This window comes from Ovis canadensis, chromosome 23 (genome assembly GCF_042477335.2).
Source record: "Ovis canadensis isolate MfBH-ARS-UI-01 breed Bighorn chromosome 23, ARS-UI_OviCan_v2, whole genome shotgun sequence".
In the NCBI taxonomy this organism is placed as follows: domain Eukaryota; kingdom Metazoa; phylum Chordata; class Mammalia; order Artiodactyla; family Bovidae; genus Ovis; species Ovis canadensis.
Window position 1 is genome coordinate 43,834,319 of NC_091267.1, and position 19,103 is coordinate 43,853,421.

The 19,103-nt window shown below is 43.9% G+C and overlaps 1 protein-coding gene and 1 long non-coding RNA gene across 3 annotated transcripts in view; one reads left to right on the forward strand and one right to left on the reverse strand.

Moving 5' to 3' along the window:
- LOC138428501 (uncharacterized) overlaps nucleotides 1-16,067 on the reverse strand; it is a 34,493-nt gene extending 18,426 nt beyond the window's left edge. The window contains exon 1 of one of the 2 annotated variants that reach the window (XR_011252470.1): nucleotides 15,804-16,067. This is a non-coding gene — a long non-coding RNA (uncharacterized lncRNA). The remainder of the gene's footprint in view (nucleotides 1-15,803) is intronic. The other variant, XR_011252471.1, reaches the window with a different exon arrangement.
- KCTD1 (potassium channel tetramerization domain containing 1) overlaps nucleotides 14,134-19,103 on the forward strand; it is a 206,396-nt gene continuing 201,426 nt past the window's right edge. Inside the window, exon 1 of the mRNA XM_069569290.1 lies at nucleotides 14,134-14,244. Within this exon, the coding sequence (XP_069425391.1) occupies nucleotides 14,236-14,244 (9 nt within the window). The 5' untranslated portion in view covers nucleotides 14,134-14,235. The remainder of the gene's footprint in view (nucleotides 14,245-19,103) is intronic.

The following is a 19,103-nucleotide window of genomic DNA, read 5'->3' on the forward strand; positions in this document are numbered from 1 at the left end:
TGGGATCGCAGAGTCAAACACAACTTACCGACTGAACAGCAACAAATTGTGCAAAGGTCCTGGGGCAGAGAGCTGGGTGGAAGGAGCTAAATGGGACCCTAAGTACTCGGGGCAATCCAGAGTCAGGAAAGAGAAGCCTCCATGCAGAGGGAGCTGGGCCAGAGCAATCAGGGCCTTGATAAAATCTGGAGAGCAGGGAGAAACCATTGAAAAGATCTGCCTGCATACTGACAGCCTCCTGAGGGTTAGGTTCCTTCTATCCACAAAAGAAGTCTGTAAACAGAAAGCATAAGAAGAGGAGGGTCTCTGTCCTGAGGCTGCATCTTTCTGGAATGTGAAAGGGGAACCAGCCCTCTACTTAACATGAAGGCTGTGGGTGCAGCGGTTAACTGGCTGGTTATCAGTATTAGGAGCTGGTGGCTTGGAGAAATATACTTTTTTTTTCTTTTTAACTGGGGTATAATTGCTTTGGGCTTCCCTGGTGGTTCAGTGGTAAAGAATCCACCTGCCAACGTAGGAGACGCATTCGATCCCTGGGTCAGGAAGACTCCCTGGAGAAGGAAATGGCAACCCACTCCAGTATTCTTGTCTGGAAAATTCCATGGACAGAGGAGCCTGGTGGCCTACAGTCCATGGGGTCACAAAGAGTCAGACACATCTTGGCAACTAGAAACAACATAATTGCTTTACAATGCTGTGTGAGTTTCTGCTGTACAACAAAATGAATCAGCTATATGTATGCATATATGCCCTCCCTCTCGGATCTCTCTCCCATCCCCCCTACCCCTGCCCCATCCCACCCCTCTAGATCATCACAGAGCACCAAGCTGAGCTCTCTGCATGACACAGCAGCTTCCCACTGGCTATCTATTGTCCACATGGCAGTGTTGAAACTCCTGTTGTTACTGTCCAGACAACTCCTGCTATAGCTATAGACGTGGAGTTTAGAATTCCACAGGAGCCAGGCCTTGTGTTGATTACCAAGGACACTTGAAATCAAGGCAGCCAAAGGTAGTCAATTCTGATGCTTAGGCTATTAGATCACCATGGGGCTTGAGAGCGATATTCCCGCTCTATAGGAAATGCTTCCGTTGGCTTTGTGTATGAGGGCCCCCTTTCTTCCTTGCACTTTGTCAGTATCTCACCCTCTGTCTCGTACCTCTGCTGGAGACAAGGTACCTGACCGCCCAGATCAGGGTCCTATTCAGTTTGCAAAATTTTAGGTTCATTAAAAAAAAAAAAAAGTTATCTGTTTTTATGTGCATGAACAATTTCCTTTTCCTCCTTCAAAAGGAAATGTGAGGACCTCTGCCTATAATTCATATGCAACTGCACATGGAGACACAGTCCAAGCAAAGAAAAGAAAACAGCAGGAATCTTACAACATTTAAGTGTTAAACTTGGACTGCTGCAAGACTGCTTTGTGATTTGATACACAACATAATAGCTGAGCAGAGGGTTCAAGGCCTTCATCTGAGAAAAGGTTCAACTGCAGCCGAAGTTGGGTAAAGTAATTACAAAGAGAAAAAGGCATAGCTCCCTCGGATGGTAGCTGTTCTGTGTACTCGGCTTGCCTGGGGGAGGCGGTGTCAGTGCTCCCATTTGGGTTTCCTAATTAGGAAACGTACACAGTCATGTTTCTCCAAAATTAAGAGCCTAAGAGCTAATTAGGCTGTGAAGATGTTCCTCTAGAACTTGCTTTGGTTGGAAAACACCTCCCCCCCGCCCCCCCCCCCTTTTTTTTTGTCTCCAACAGAGGATTAGGGGAGGTGCTAAGAAAAAGAAGAAAGGCATGATGCAAATTGAAACGAAGTGGGTAGAATACAAGTGGGGTACCTAAAGAATGGAGAGTGGGCTTCCCTGCTGGCTCAGATAGTAAAGAATATGCCTGCAATGCAGGAGACCCAGGTTCCATCCCTAGGTCAGAAATATCCCCTGGAGAAGGAAATGGAAACCCACTCCAGTATTCTTGCCTGGAGAATTCCATGAACAGAGGAGCCTGGTGAGCTACAGTCAGGAATGGAGAACTTATGTTCTACCATTTCAAGTCCATCTATGCCCATTTAGCTTCCAGGCATCCCTGAGTTGAACTCTGTGACCTAAGAAGCCAAGTTATAAGAATTATGGCCTGGCACAGAGTTGCAGGGGTATTTATCAGCTTAGAAACATGAGGAAGAGATTCTCTGTTACTTGCCTGCCTGCCTCCTTTCTTGTTTCCAAAATTGAAGGTGGCATTGGCATTTCAGGGATTCCCTGTGTGGCTCAGATGGTAAAGAATCCACCTACAATGCGGGAGACCTGGGTTTGATCCCTGGGTTGGGAAGATCCCCTGGAGAAGGGAACGGCCACCCACTCTAGTAGAACTGCCTGGAGAATTCCATGAACAGAAGAGATTGGCAGGCTATGGTCCATGGGATATGACTGAAAGACTTTCATTTTGGCATTACAAAGACTCAACCACTCTAGTAATAGTTACTCTTTACTCTAGACAAAGCCACCCCTTTCCTGCTCACTCCCAGGAGAGGAAGGTCTTACTGAGGTTTCCAAAGCCAGCTGCATCTCATTCAATGTCTCTGAATTAGACTCCCCACCCACCAGCACATCAGGAAGCAGGCTCTGTCTATAGAGAAATCATCACAGAACCTCAGGAGACCTTAGAAGAGCGATGACAGCAGACTAACCACAAGAGCCAAAGTCTTCATAGAAAAGAGAGAAAGAAGGGGGAGGGAGAAGAGGAAGCAGTCACTTTCTTATTTCATCGTACAGACTAGGAACTTAGCCTATGGATAAAGAAACTGGTTGACTTTTTTTTCACTTGTCTTATTTACTGAATACTGTGGCATAGAACTGGAGAAGGCAATGGCACCCCACTCCAGTACTCTTGCCTGGAAAATTCCATGGACGAAGGAGCCTGGTAGGCTGCAGTCCATGGGGTTTCGAAGAGTCGGACATGACTGAGCGACTTCACTTTCACTTTTCACTTTCCTGCATTGGAGAAGGAAATGGCAAACCACTCCAGTGTTCTTGCCTGGAGAATCCCAGGGACAGAGGAGCCTCGTGGGCTGCCGTCTATGGGGTCGCACAGAGTCGGACACGACTGAAGCGACTTAGCGGCAGCAGCAGCAGTAGCATAGAATGAATTATTTGAAAGGCTCATTCACTATTTCACTTTATATATGTTTCCTGCAAGAGCCAGTTTTGGGTCTAAGATGCCAAAGATGAGTACAAAATAGATGCGATTGAGAGCAAAATGCCTGGTCATGACTAAGACAAATGCGAGTTCTCATCTGATGGAGGGAGTCGTCTTGGAGTCAGAGAAGGCTCTTCCTCTTACTACATGTCTTTCTCTTTCTTCATCTTCAGTACAACTGGGTTAACACTCCTGGTTGACAGGACCAAGTGAAGTAATGGAGGTGAAAGTGTTTGGTTAACTGTATAAACAAAACTTCTTATTGTCTCAGTTTGAATGAAGAAGGTTAGAAAGAAAGGAAAGGGAAACCAAAGACAGAAAGGAGAGGAACGGGAAACCAACAGGCTTAAGTGGAATAGTGGCAGAGTTAGTTAAGGCTAAATTTGTGGTATGAAGAAGGTTAGAAAGAAAGGAAAGGGAAACCAAAGAAAGAAAGGAACCGAAAGGGAAACCAACAGGCTTAAGTGGAACAGTGGCAGAGTTAGTTAAGGCTAAATTTGTGGTATATTAAAATATAGACTCAAAGTCAGAAAGAGAAAAACAAAATCTATCCATGCATATATATGTAATCTATAAAAATGGTACTGATGTACCTAGTTGCAGGGAAGGAATGGAGATGCAGATATAGAAAATGGGCTTCACAGTGCAGGAAGGAAAGGGTGGGACGAATTGAGAAGTAGCCTTGACATATATACACGATCATGTGTAAAACAGCTAGCTAGAGGGAAGCTGCTATATAACACAGGAAGCCCGGCCTGGTGCTCTGTGATGACCTAGAAGGGGTGGGATGGGAAAGAGGAGGGAGGCCCAAGAGGGAGGGGATATATATATAAAGTGATGACTGTTTCACTTTCTTGTATAGCAGAAACCAACACAACATTGTAAAGCAATTTTCCTCCAAAAAAAATTACTAAAATATAGACTAAAATCTGTATCAAGATGCTTTCAAATTCAACACATCCTAAAATGGAGATCCATATTTGTTTTTGTTGTTATTGTTCGGTCACTAAGTTATGTCCAACTCTTTTTGACACCATGGACTACAACACGCCAGGATTCCCTGTCCTTCACTCTCTCCCTGAGTTTGTTCAAACTCATGTTCATTGAGTCAGTGAGTCTATTTAACTATCTCATCCTCTTCTGTCCTCTTCCCCTTTGCCCTCAATCTTTCTCAGCATCAGGGTCTTTTCCAATGAGTTAGCTCTTTGCATGAGGTGGTCAAAGTATTGGAGATTCACATTAACATCTTAATTTACTCCTTCTAGTTCTCCAGGGAATGGAAATGGGAACTTGTGACTTCTAAGAGATGAAAGAAGGGAAAGGAGAAGTAGGTTTATTCATTTTCCACCACCTAACCCCAGTCCTGCTCCCATAAATCTGCAGAGACACGGGCTCCTTGACTTGGGTCTGCCCCTTAATTTCTTCATTATCAATTAAATTTTTTTTTCTAGCATCTCTACCATAGGCTTCATTCCTTTTGGATCAGACATAAGGAAGAATCTTTTCTTCTGTTTAAGAGTCTCCCTTTTACTTCTGGAAGACATTTTTCTGGGAAACTCACAGCACGGCTGTGGGAGAAAGAGTTGAATAATACCAGTATCTCAAATAGGCACTTCTCTAAATGTGATTTTGATAGGCCCTCTCTGCCATCAGCAACAGCATTCCTTACCAAGAAACCATAGGAAAGAGGAAAAGATGAACCACAGATGAAGATCAGTTTTTAGGTTGAGTAGATTTAAAAAACCAGTGAGTGACATACCTATATGAAGAAGGAAAAGAAGAAAACCGGAGAAAGCTGTGTTCTTACTCTTTAACATCTAACGATTTCTCTCGCTGCTGTTTCCAGAAACAAACAAACAAAAAATCCATTTCTGGAAAATAGAAGGGCACCAATAAAACTAATAACAAATTACCATGAGGCTAAAGGAAGTGGGTGTTGAAGCCGAGTGGACAGATCCACCAAGCATCTGTGGATGGCCACAAAGAATGAAGCAAGAAGACTAAGCCTGCAGTCTATGTGGTCGATCCAAACCAACCCAAACCCCAAGAGAAATGAAAAAGTAAAAACATGGACTTTTAGTTTCATAACTTCCCAAGACAAAACAAGGCAATCAGTTCCAGTTCCCTCAACTAGTGTTACATCCATGACACGAGGCAAAGGATTCCATTTCATTATTTCACTAATCTACAAACTGCTTTAGATTTTGCATTTTCAAGGTGCAAAGTACAAGGTCACGTCTACAGAATGACAGTCATAGAGGACACATCTAAAATATTGTCAAGGGATTTCTGTGGTGGTCCAGAGGCTAAGTAAGACTCCATGCTCCCAATGCAGGGCACTTTGGTTCAATCCCTGGTGGGGGAACTAGATCCCATATGCTGCAACTAAGATCTGGCACAGCCAAATAAATTAAAATATTGTTGAACAGAAGGCTGTTTTGCCTATGTAATTCCAAGGATCTAGACAGATGCCTTCTCCTAGATATTTCTCTTTACCACATAAAGATAAGTTTTAAATCATGTATTTGTTGCAGACCAAAGACTGAGCCCTTCCTACCTCCCCCCAAAACTCTAACTAGAATTTGTCAAAGGGAAAAAACCCGGGGAAGCTCAGTTATTTCCAGGGATTTGATCTGACTCAGATTTTACCTGACAAGTTTTTTATAACACAATGAAGGACTCTGCAATAAACTTGAGCTGAGTACAGAAGTGGTCTGAGCTCACATGTGAGTTGGTAAAGAGACATTTGCAGTTTTTTCTTTCTTATTGAGGTGGTGGTGGTAAAACATAGGTAAGTTCCCATTTTAGTCTTGTTTAAGTGTACATTTCAGTAGCTTTAAGCATATTCATGTTGTTAACTCACCACTGTTCATCTTCAGATATTTTTCATCTTCCCAAATTGAAGCTCTGTACCCACTAAACAATAACCATAAACAATAACCCCTCTCTCCTCTTCCCCAGCACCTAGTAACTACTGATGTAGTCCTGTCTTTATGAATTTGATACTCTATCTAGGTACCCAATGCAGGTGAAATCAGACAGTATTTTGTCCTATTATTCCCACGATATTTTGACATGACAGAGCATCAGAAAACTTTTAAACAACTAACCCTATGTGTAATAAATAAAAGGAAAAATATCTACTAATATTGCCATACCATTACTAACAATCCCAGCCATGCTCCAGGTTCCGAGTTAGATGCCTCCTCTTTCTTGTTATTTCTCATTCCCACATAACATTGTTTTAAATCATGTATTGGTGGCAGACCAAAAATTTCATCCTTCTCACTCTGCCCCCCCAAATTTATTTCTGTAAGCTTTTTACTGTAGGAGGAAAACCTGGGGAAATTCTCACCCCCTACTTTGAGGAAATGAAAAGTCACAGGATGATCAGAACAATTACCAATCAAAAATCTTCGGAGGCAGACAAATAACATAAAATGATGAGTTACTGCTGAGTTATTATCATTATCTTCTAAGGTCTTTCACAGAGCCTTTGTTTTTTGGGGACAACAACAATTAGGAAAGAAAGAGACACAGAGGCTTTGTTTTCTCAGCAGGAGCTGCTGTACATTTGGTACAATGGATATGAGAGTGTCTTTTTTTTTTCTTTTAAAAAAATTAAGATATCCATTATCTACAAAGCAACCTTAGAGGGACAGATTGAGGATTTTAGAATTTCATGTCTGACTCTCATAGCCAGATGGTCTTTACACAATTGAAGTTCCCTTCCATCATTCATAATTATTTCTTATCACTACTATCATTAATGTTATTAAGAATATTGAAATCATTTAAACCCCCATGCTGAATAGTCCTGTCAACTTGTTCCCCCACCTCCCAGCACCCAATTTAACTGTTCAGGCTTATGCTCAGTAAGACTCTAGAACTGCTTTCTCTCTTGAAAACTTTAAAGAAAAGTACAAAATTCTTGCTTCCCGTAGCAATTTATTTCTAGAGGCTCCTATGCATCTTGAACAGTAATACATTTGTTTCTTGTTTAATTATTATTTTTTCACCAGATACTTTTTGTTGCTGTTCTTAGGTTTATTTTTAACTAAAGCCTATTCACGATTTTTTTTTTCTGTTAAATAAATGTTATACTTTTCATCACAGGATGATGGCCATTGGATAAGTTTTATAGGGTCATTTTCAGGAGTGGAATAGGGCAAGTGTTTTATTTTATTTTCTAGAACCAATCATTTGAGTAGACCTTCTTAACTAGGTTCTCATTGTCCTGAAATAGAACAAAGTCTGAGCATTTGTTTGGGCTTTTTTAAAGAAAATATTTATTTCACTGTGCCAGGTCTTGGTTGCAGCATGCAGGATCTAGATACCTCACCAGGGATCGAACCCTGGCCCCCTGCATTGGGAGCGTGGAGTTTTACCCACTGGACCACCGGGGAAGTCCCAGGGAAAGATTTTTTAAAAATTGAAATATGACATCCAAATCATTATAGTTTTAAAGTTAGTAATGTGCTTAAGGCAGATTTTTTATGGTTAGCAAAGCTGAGAGGTTCTGACACCCAGAGGATGCATGAGAAGATAACTTTACATAAATGTATATGGTGCCCCTGAGGGGCCTCAGTTGTATTATGGGGTTTCTCATGAAGAGTCTTGGTTCAGACAGAAGAATAGTGAAGCAGAGCTAAGTAGTCCTCCACCAGATGAGCTGTGCATGAGACGTATCATGCTGCAAATAGAGGTACCTTTCAATGCCAGCCAGTTTACCATGGGATGAGAAAATATGCAATGGAACAAAACAGCTAATGAAATGTTTATCTTCTTTAAAATGTCTCCTTAAAAGAACCACTGCATAGCTTTGTACAGACTGTGGAACCGTCTGAAAATGATACTGTTTAAAGCTTGGGAAAGAATATACATAAACTGGAAGGTGTAGAAAATTGGGTGATATGATGCGACTCCCTGACTGGACTATTTCTTGAAGATGTGAATCAAACCCTGAAGTTCATCTCTTCTGATTTTTCAAATGCTATTTTCTTTTCTTAAACTTTTGTTTTTAAAGCACTTGTTTGTGCTGATCCTATAATTCCTGAAAGGCGAAAAAGCAAATAATTAGGAAGAAAGTGGTTCATGGCAGAATTCTAGTTGAGTCCTGTTTTTTATATGAATACAAGCAATTATACAAAATGCTTAATTAATTGTTTTCTATGCATGAGACAGTCTTGTCAAAATCAAGGCTCCTCAAAGGAACAAAAAGAGCCTTCCCTCGTGAGGAACACCATTCATATAGGATGTTTCCTTGCTAATTTCCCCTGGAGACAATCTCATTTCCCCCATTACTTTACATGAAAAAGGGAGGTGTCTGTGTGGTTTCTAGATGAAACAGCAAAATGGAATTTAATAATCTTTAAAGATCAGCCGCTGAAATTCCAATAAATGAGATACCTCTCATTGCAAAAATGTCATTCTTCCTGTGCTACTCATGGAATATGTTATTTATTCAACAATAATACTACATATTCAACAGACACTACTATAAACCATAATGATCATAATTGCTATCACTCGAGAACTCACTGTTCTCCAAGCACAGTTATAAATACTTTCTATGTATTAGCCCATTCAACCTCAACATAAGGTTTCAAGTTGGGAATGTTCGTTCGAATTTTATGCCTAAAGAAACTAAGGATCAGGTTATACTGAAAGTTACAGAGCTGTGAGTGTAACTCCATTAATTAGGTTGGTAACACTTAGTAGTATTTATTTATTTGAAATATAGAATGTGACGGTCCAGCAAAGGATTTTAAATGCCGGGAAGAAATACAGGTGCTACCCAAGTCTTTTCTCTACACATCAACTTCCTTGCCAGCGAAGGAGTTTCTCTATCAAATAAGACTATTTAAAGGGTGGTAAGGGTATTCCATGACACATTAGTTTTGTTTCTGCATTCATCTTCTGTATTGCTTCATAATGTGCGATTATAAGCAATAAGCTTTGATAAAAGATCATACTGATTTAAGGGCCTCAGTATAAGGATTTGATACCTGTTTCTATTCAAAATCATGGTTGAGATGAAACTGATGCCCATTAGCAGGTCTGCCACGGGTATAAGGTCTGCCTTTTCAGAAACTGAGATATACAAACTCTTAACATGGACAGTGATACAGAAAACTAGTCTATTTTCCAGAGGCTAATTATAAACAGGTGGTGGTGGAGCCAAACCTCCAGGAATCACAAACCCATTCTGTCTGAGCTCATTAATGCTTCTATTCAACTCTAGGAAAATGTACACATTCCACAGAGTTATGAGGAGTTTCAGGTTGTCTGATAAAAAACAGGTGGTTTCCTCCCCAAAACTGACTGGAAGTTAAAAATAACACAACCTAATTTGCTTCCTGGGTTAAAGGGCCTGTCAGTGTAGTTTTAGGTAGATCTCTTTGGAGCAATGATAGAAAATTGTCATTTCATTACATAAAGAAAAGGGTGATGATACCCAGGTCTGTTCAGGCTGAATCCAAGCACTGAAGTTCCTTCCTTCTTCTTAATGGAAAGTGCAATGGAATTTTTAGCTTTGGCTTGGGTGTCTGGCTGCTTCAGTGGAGGGCCCTTCAATTTCACATTTCATCTCAGCAACTAATGTCCACGTCTTGTCAAATTGCCGCCAAGACTGTCCCGCAGGGCTTCCCCTGGACAAAACCACGATTTCTGTGCAAACTTGTGATTTGAGGGTTCGGTGACTCAGAAACGGCCAAATGAGCTCTCTCCACATTCATATTAGAAGGGGCTGCCGCTCCCCTTAAACAAGATCTTTTTCTCTTCCTCAAAGGTCCCAGTGCTAAACTTTTTTCCACAAAGCTCCTGGCTTCAACTCAAAAAATTTTATCATTCTTTTTCTGCCTTTAAAAATTGGTGGAACTCATTTGGAGAGAGAGAGACACCGGAAGATGGAAACAGGCCTGTGTATTCTTTTTGATTGTTTTCTTGCTGACAATTTTATTGCCATCTTTTTCCATGTTGCTGGTGGTTTTTAGGCTGCTGGTCTCACTTCAACTATTTATTGAAAAAGAAGGTTGGAAGGATTTTTAATATACTTTTTCCCAGTTCCTTAATGATTGGGGTTGGGGGGGGGGGGAGCACTGCAGAAACCACAAAATATAGAAATTCACTTGTGCAGGTATTAATTAGATAAAAAGTACGTTAGTTATGATTACAAGATTGACTGAAATAAAATCAGTAAGTTCATATCTTGTACTTAGCAAGATATGGACCCTGCTTTTCACATGACATTTCATTAAATATCTATTTTAAAATTTGAAATGTTTACATAGTCCTACATTTGAAGGTTGTGACATTGGTTCATCTCTTTAAATTGCACAGGACAAAATAACTTTTCAATCTCTATCCCCACCATCTGAATTTTGAGTCTCCTTCAAAATATGAGAACATTAAGGTCCTCACCACAGTAAAATAAGGCCTTATCCGCAGTCTATTTGCCACTGGATTACCACAAATTCAGGGATCAACTGAACAGGTTGGATCACTTAAAAATGTCACTGACCTAATGTCCAAGAAGTGCATCTTTTTGTAAGTGATGTCATTCTGAAGTAAGAAAACATCTTAAAAATGAATGCTTCAGAACTTAATTTGCTCTAATGAATATTATTCCTTTCCAAGTAGCTATCCTGGAAAACAAAAGCCCCAGTAATTCCACTGCTGAAAACATTTTGAGAATTGTCTTTAATCCATTTAAGTGCTAATAAGAAAACTGGCCTCATTGTTTACTGTTTTGGGTCATTCTTTTTTGACTAAATAGCATAAACTGTCTTTCATCATTCACTTATTCCCCAGACCCAGTACTAATTTTTCTTTTTTTTGGCGGGGAGCGGGGGATTGTTTTCAAAAGTTAAACATCAAAGAACAAAGATTTGTGGACCTCAGAGATGTTAAAAAGAATGTGCTAATAGGCTTTCCCCTATGGCTCAGCCAGGGAAGAATCCACCTGCAGTGCAGGAGACACAGGAGGCGTGGGTTTGATCCCTGGGTGAGGAGGATCCCCCGGAGGAGGAAATGGCAACCCACTCCAGTGTTCTTGTCTGGAAAACCCCAAGGACAGAGGCGCCTGATGGGCTACCATCCACAGCGTCACAGAGAGTCAGACACGACTGAAGTGACTAAGCTCAAAAGGCTTTTAGGTCAATTCCAGAAAGGGAATTCCAAAAATACTGTTTAAGCCATGTCACCATGCTGTATGGCTTCTCCAGGTGGGTGCCTTTGAGGAGTGAGGGGACACCATTCACCTTTCTTTTGGCCTGGCTCTGTGGCCTAGCCTTGGCCCTGTTGTAAGGCTGGACCCCCAGGGCCATGATGGGCCGCCTCTCCTCTCCCTCCCGCCGGCAGGGGAGGTCTCTAACGAAAGGAGCCTCCCAGATCCCGGGGACCAAGGACAGCACACTTCACCAGCTAAAGCCGTCCCACCCCTGGCACGTAGAAGGACCTGTCAGCCCGCGACGCCTCGGCCTGGCAACCTATCCAAACTCCCATCCATCTGGCCTGACCATCCCTCGAAATGAACGTATAAAAGCCACCCCCAACACGGTCCCGGCGCGGACTTCCTCGACCTGCCTCGTTCGGGTCCAGGAACCCTGTCTGGGAGCGCTTCGCCATTAAAAAGCCTGTTAGACACTTTTTTGGTGTCCTGGTCTTTTACCTAACACCTGTCAGTGGCTGGCTTATGACCTTGGGCCAGCAGCTTTCGCCTCATCTGGAAAATAATGGGAAGAACGAGATGCTCTCCCACAAACGGTATTCCTGGCTCTCACATTCCATGATGATGATGATACACAGTTTTCCAGACTTGGATGAAGTCACTTTAAACCACACCTTTAATGTATTATGTCATTTCAATGAATTGAGGCTGGTTCTTCCATGGTGTCTTTTCTGCTCATGTTCCCCTATACTAACATTTAGTGCCATTTAGGGGCAAGAATGGGGCTTCCCAGTTGGTGCTACTGGTAAAGAAACCATCTGCCAATACAAGGGACATAAGAGATGCGGGATCAGTCTCTGAGTAGGGAAGATCCCCTGGAGAAGGAAATGGCAACCCACTCCAGTATTCTTGCCTGGAGAATCCCCATGGGCAGAAGAGCCTGGCAAGCTACAGTCCATGGGGTTGCAAAGTCAGATACAATTGAAGTGACTCTGCACACACACACACACACACACGGGGACAAGAACAAAGTTTTTATTCAATTGTATTTGGGGTTTTGTAGACATTAAAAGTTTTTTTTAATAGCAGATTAGACTATATCATACCTTGTGTGTGTGTGTGTGTGTGTGTGTGTTTAGGGGGAGATTGAAAGAGAACAAGCACAGAATTTTGAGTTGTTTTGGAAGCTACTCTTTTCTTTTTATAGGGTCCTGATATTCTCAAACCAGATTTCTATGTCATAGAAAATTATGTTTTAAAAAAATCTACCAACATCTCTGATTCTCATGATGACATTCATCTCATGTCACAGTAGAACCAATCTAATCAACTATGTGTTTTTTTAAAGCTTGGACCTTCCCTTTTTTTGCTGGTATTTCGGGAGGGGGTTGCTTACCTTCTAGGTGAAATGATGGTGAAAAAAATACTTCCGGTGAAATGCTGCCAATTGCAGGTATTCAGGACATGTCTGGTTCTATTTAGTGCTCCCCCCCCTTTCTTTTTTTAGTATCCTTGGCCTTACAGCCTGGTCTTTTTCATAAGAAATGTCAGCAAAGTCTTTGAATTAATGAACTGTGAAAAGCTCAAAAAAAAAAAAAAAACTCAAAAAGTATCCTGCATGGCTCTAACACTAATGGGAGGTGATCCTTGAGTTACAACCAAATATCCCAAGTTAACTAAAAAGAATTAAGGTAAGGAAGGGCTTGAGCACAGTCTCTTTGAACAAAGACTCAGAGAGGAAGGAGAAGTGATGGGGAGTGGGGGAGGTCAGAATCAGAGTAGCAATCTGGGCAAATGTGTTTATGTTAAGAGTCTCTTTAGCTCTGGTGAGCAAATAATGGAATTATACAAACCCCCCTATAAAAGAGACCAGGTGGAGGGAAGGAAAGAGAAGGGAGCAGGGGAGGTATGTTTACAAGGTTGATCAAATAAACCTTAATGGTAGGTCCCTGGCTACACCTAATGTAGGTTTTGTTTTCTTTTAATTTTGCTATTAAAAAAAAAAATGCGGTGTAACTCCTTCAATCTTTTTGCAATTCTGCATGGTTGAACATTTGAAATGAGTTTGTGTATCACCCCCAGGCGCTGATTCAGACTTGATTGGGGCAAAGCACACTGCATGTGCTTATTTTTATCCACGTCATTTGGGACGTTTTGTCGCCAAAGGAACCAAAAATGCGCTGCTCGATTGCCAAATTATCACCTATCCTTTGATCAGACAGGGCGGTGATCTTCATCAACAAGTTGCGCGACCTTAGTGTAACAGCGATGTCAGGTCAACTTGAGAAAGTGAAGAGAAAGCCCTAAACACAAATAAAAAGAAACAACCAACAATCCTTATAATTATCATCATCTGCTGCTTTTCCCTCTTTTGGCAAAGAAACACTCCATCCATTTGCAGAAATCGCCCGCGGAAACGTTACATCAAAACTAATCACAACGATTAAAATCAGCTTTTCTGTGCAAGAGGAGGGTAAAAAGCAAGTTGGAGGCTGGAATAAGACTGTTTTTCCACCAAAAAAAAAAAAATCTGGAAAAAAATTTTCCTATATGTATATTTTTCTATACGTCTATGTAGAGCTTTATTTTTTGAAGGAGATCAATTGTCTGCCCTGTGATGTTAATTTGATTTAAGTTTTATTTTGGAGATTGATTTAGACTGGAGGTAGAGGCATGAGCTAATTGTATCCTGATCCTTGCCTTGAGGGGTTTCAAAGCCCTGGAGCAACTCTTCTCTGTATTTTGTTCTGTCTACCTTAGCCAAGCTATTGCATTTCTCTCTGGTGTGGCGAGCCGAGCAGATCGCTGGGAGAGAAATCGGAAAAGGGGGGAGAGGAAAAGGAAAAGGGGACTTGGAGAGAGACTTTGTGCTTCAATGTTTCAGGTAAGATCTGACGGTTTGGGTTTGTTATTATTTGCTAAGGAGGGTATGGCTGGGACTTTGGGCGCAACTCGCTTTTACGCATGTGCCAGGCATGGGGCGAGAGCGCGGCACACTCGCACACACACAGCCCGCCGCTGCGGCTCGGGAGCCGCTCGGACCGGCTGCGGGGCAGCGGCCGCCCCCTCCTCCGGGGCTGCTACCACCGCTCCTCGGCGTGCCTCCCCGAGAGGGAGCGGGGCGGAGCGGACGCGGCCTCGGGGACCGGGGCGGCCGGGGGCCGGCGCGCCAGGGCCGGGCTTCCGGATCTGGGGGCCCGGTTCCGGCTCTCGGATCGGAGCGGCCGTGGCTCTCGGAGCCGGTGCCAGCGCCGCCCGCCTGCCCGCCCGCCCGCCGGCCGCTCGCGCGCCAGCCTCCCCGGCGGCCACTCGGCCGCCGCGCTGCCCCCGCCCTCCGTCCCCCGCCCTCCCCGGCGAACCGCGCGCGTCTCTTTCTTCCCGGGCGCCGAGCTCCGCGAACCGGCCCCGCCGAGAGCTTCCCAGCGCCGCGGGCCCCCTACCCGCCGCCGCCGGCAGGAGCGCCCTCGGCCGAGAGACCGGCGCCGCGGGGCGCGCGGGGGGCGACGGCGCCCGGGGCTCCGCTCCCGTCCGGGGGTGGGGGGAGCACCGCCGCCCCCTCTGCCCGCAACAGCCTCGGCGGGACGCCCCGCGAACGACGCCATTGTGGCGGCCGAGCGGAGAGGGCCCCGGGGCGATTTTTTCCTTCCCCTCCCCGGTGCCCGGGCCGGACCGCCCCGCTCCCCTTTGTGAGCGGCGCCCGGTGCCCAGCGCTGTCCGCCGTCTGTCTCGGGTCGGGCTGATCCGGATCCGCCGCCTCCGCCCACCCGGGTGCCTTTAAAGCCCCCTCCCACCACCACCCCCGCCCTCCTCCAGCCTCCCCCCCACCCCCCACCCGGCGCTTTGGATGCAAACGTTTCATTTATTTTTAAAAAGCTCTCATTCCGCTTCCTCCCCACCGCCTCCCCTGATAAAGGGCACGGCACGTGCTCTGGATTAGAAGTCTCCCCGGGAGGCGGGGACCGGGGAGGGGGCTCCGGGTGGGGGAAGGACGGGAGCGCGGCAGGTAATGGCTGGGGCTCTGCGGCGCCCGCCTCGACCCGCGGTGCCTGCGGCCGGAGCCCCGCATCCTTCCCTCCCCTGCTGGCGGCCGGGGCTCCCTTAAAGGGACAGGGTTTCCCGGCCGCCTCCGCCGTCTGAACTGGCGCTGGGGGCGCCGAGGTGGGGGGCGGAGGGAGGGATGCAGTTTGGCTCCTTTTTGACCTCTTTCCACTTCTCCTCCCGCCCCCTCCCTCGCCGCCCCTCTTTATGGAAATACGATGTGTGCTTCCTCTCCCGCCCCCCAGAGGGACTGGGCTGGAAAATAAGAGTCCGCGCTTCCTGGAGGAAAAAAAAAAAAAGCCAGGGTTGGGGGGCGCATCCTGGTGAATTCGCGTGAAAAGTGAGGTCGGACTCGCAGAACACCCAGGAAGAGGAGACGGGAGCCGCGATGCAGGAATCCCTTACCTGGACGCGGGCCCCGCGCCGCCGCCCCGGAGTACCGCAACTTGCTAGCTAGCGCGCGGGTCGACAGTGTGTCTGCCTTTGTGCTTTCGAACCCTTGCACCGCCTTGGAAATTGAGTTTCTGGTATCAACATGTTTTCACCGTGACGGTGCTGCGGGGGCCGGCTGGGCGGGAGCCGACTAAGTTAGCAAAGTTGGATGTCGGCTTTGTGCGTGGAGAGAGGCACGCGAGAACGGCCCGGTGTCCCCGCGCCACCGGCTTCCTCGCTAAGAGGTGCACCGCAGTGGGCAGAAGTAATTTAGTACAAATGCTGCATTACCTCTCTGATCGTAGAACTAACAGGCTGCTTTCAAGCAAATCCTTGATGGATATGTGTGTGTGTGTGTCTCCCCGTGTGTGTGTGTGTCCCCGTGGTGGAGCTGGGAGAGACGTAACAGTTTAACATACTCATTCTTTAAGAAACGTTTGCCTTCTGTTTTCAATCAACGAAGCTGGCAGCTAGAGATACAAGTTTATTTGAGAATACCCTCTGGGTACCAAGCATGCTTGGATTGTTTTAGCAAATTAAAAATGAGCAAAATGCTTTTACCTTCTCAGCAGTAGACTCCTTAAGAGACCTCCTGTTTTGTGTGTATGTGTGTGTTTTAGAGAAGCATTTCCTGTGTCTCACAAATGTGTTTTTAAGTGAAAAAGGGGGGAATAAAAGTTTGAAAGGCTGAGGCTGATGCCATCGAATGCTGTATTAAATCCGCCTTTACAATAAGGAATTTACCTGCCTAGATGGGAATCCGTGGAAACTAATCGCTAATCTACTTGGTGAATTTGAAATAGAAGTGGGTCTATTTGTCTCCCGGATAATGGGCAATATGCCGATCGCTTCCTCGTGTTTATATTTGTGTGGCAGTTGGCTTACTATGAGGGGCTGGTGTTCAGAAGGCTGCCCACTGACTACAACAATTTGGCTCAGGAGTCCTGCTGCTGCTGCTCATTGGAAAGAACTGTTAGCAATTGTTTCGATAACAGTAGGTTTCGTGTTTACTAATTAGGTTGCAAAGGTGATCATTGAATTTTAAAACTTTGCATCCCAGAGAAAACTTCACAAGTTTAGGCAATGTGCTTATGAAAAGAAAGCCACTCATTAGACAAAAATGTCATACAATGGCTGGGAAGAAATTTTGAAATGAATTGGGCATGAATGAGAGTTGGCAAAAAAATCTCCCACCACAGTATTCAAAATGACTGCAGTGATTTTGCTGTATTAATTATGCCTGAAGCCCAATATAAGGTTCTCCAACACACACTAGAGGTCTCTCTTCTAGCTATAAGATTTTCCTGTTTGTAATTGTTTGCCAGGGCATGCATCCTGGAGTGGGAAATGACAGGTTGATTCAGACTTATTTAGTAATAGTGATTTACTGGCCATTTATATTACTCTAATGTGAGGTATTTATTTCGGAGAATATTCAGTAATTATTGTACAAATTATACTAGCTAACTACTAAGAAAGAAACTGTAAAAGACTTCTACTACCTGATGATGAAAACAGATTATTCAGTTTGTTGAATAGCATTATGGACCTTTTGGCAGACAATTATTTATCCAGAGCAATTTGGTTTTAAAATGTAAAAGTAATTAGTGAAAGATGTATCATATCAGAGAACTTTCTGAAAATTAAACTTTATGTCTAAGTTCAACACTAAAGTTGATTGCATAAATGCTTTCTTGTCTTGCTATTTCTAAAATCAGAATGATTATTTTCTAATCCTGAAATGTGATGTTTTCTGCTATTTTCCCATTTACATTGCTTTTGAGTCATTCAAAGGATGTTTGTGAATCGTCAGTTCACCAAAGCTTTTATTTAGTTGAATCTGAAGCTGCATTTCTGAACTTTCTTTGGAAGTGCAATTTATAATTTCCCAAACAAGTGAAACTTTTATTTTCTTTATCTTTAGGATAAACCATCTTGGGGGGAAAAAAGGAAATTTTTGGATGCAAGCATATATGCTTATTTTAATAGTTCAAGAAAGAAGTGAGAAAAAATGTTTTAAAAAATTAATACAGAAGTGTGAAATACTTCAGTTTTCCTAGGCACTATAATAGTACTGTGGTTTTTCTTAAAAACATACTAAATGTTAATTGCATTTTACTTGATGATTTTTGTTTAAGATCATTCACTGCAGAGAATGAAACAGAGATTATCCGTTAAGAACAACAAGCCAGGATTCATTTATTAAGTTCATTCATTGAACAAATATTTATTTGCGGCTTCTGTACACGAGACCCTGTGCTAGATGCCAGAGACATGATGGTGAAAAAAATTATGCAGAGTCCCCAGTCCCTGGAATTTGTGTTTCAGATAGACAGACGTTAATCAAACAGTTGAACAATGGACAGAGAATAGTGCTTTTGAAAGAAAAGAAACTAACCGAAAGGGCAAAGTGGCCAAGACTGGGTTTTGGAGGAAGTGTTACAAACAGATCTAAGCAGGTAATGAAGAGGCAGGAGAAGCAGAGTGAGAACAGGAAGTAAGTTCCAGGCAAAGGGAAGAGGGAATGGCATTTGCCAAACAGGGAAAGGCATGGCTAAGGGAGAGGAGCTCAAGGATGCACGAGCTGGAGCTGAGAGAGAGAGGAGGCGATGATGAGAGAGCAGGTTGTGGGGACAAGCCTCTAGTCCTAACTCTAAGAGCAGAGTGAAGGGGCTTGGCCAGGAGGATTGGGAGGAGGGCAGCAGTAACATAATCAGGTTCATGTTTTGCAAGGATAATTCTGATGTCACTGTGGGCAGTGAATAGAGGAGCCCAGAGTAGATGAAGTAGAGCCCTTGGAAGGCTATTAAAGTCATCCAAGCAGGAGAAGATGCAGCTGGGGTTAGGGCAGTGGCGGGGGAACAGAAGGATGGAAGATCTAGTCACAAGGTGAAATTGACAGAATGTAGTAAGGACTGGTGATGGGTAATCAAGGACAGAAAGGGATGTCAAGTGGACTCTTAGGTTTCGGACACTAAGCGGACACTGGGATTCTGAAGACTGTAGATTTTGTGCTTTTCACTTCAATTTGTAGTAGCCAGAATGAGGAGCAATGACAAGCCTCATTCACATCCTGTGTAAGTGAATTCAGGCAGGAATTTGTTCCCCAATCTCATGGAGTACCTAGTGTGTCAGGCACTGATTGCTCTGCTCTTGTCTTTTATCTAAGATGTCTTTTCCTTTATAAACTGCACCTTGAAGTTTCTTTCCTCCAACTCCAAGTTGGAATTGTCATTTGAATAGGCCTGTGTTTAACCTTCTGAAACAAAAATC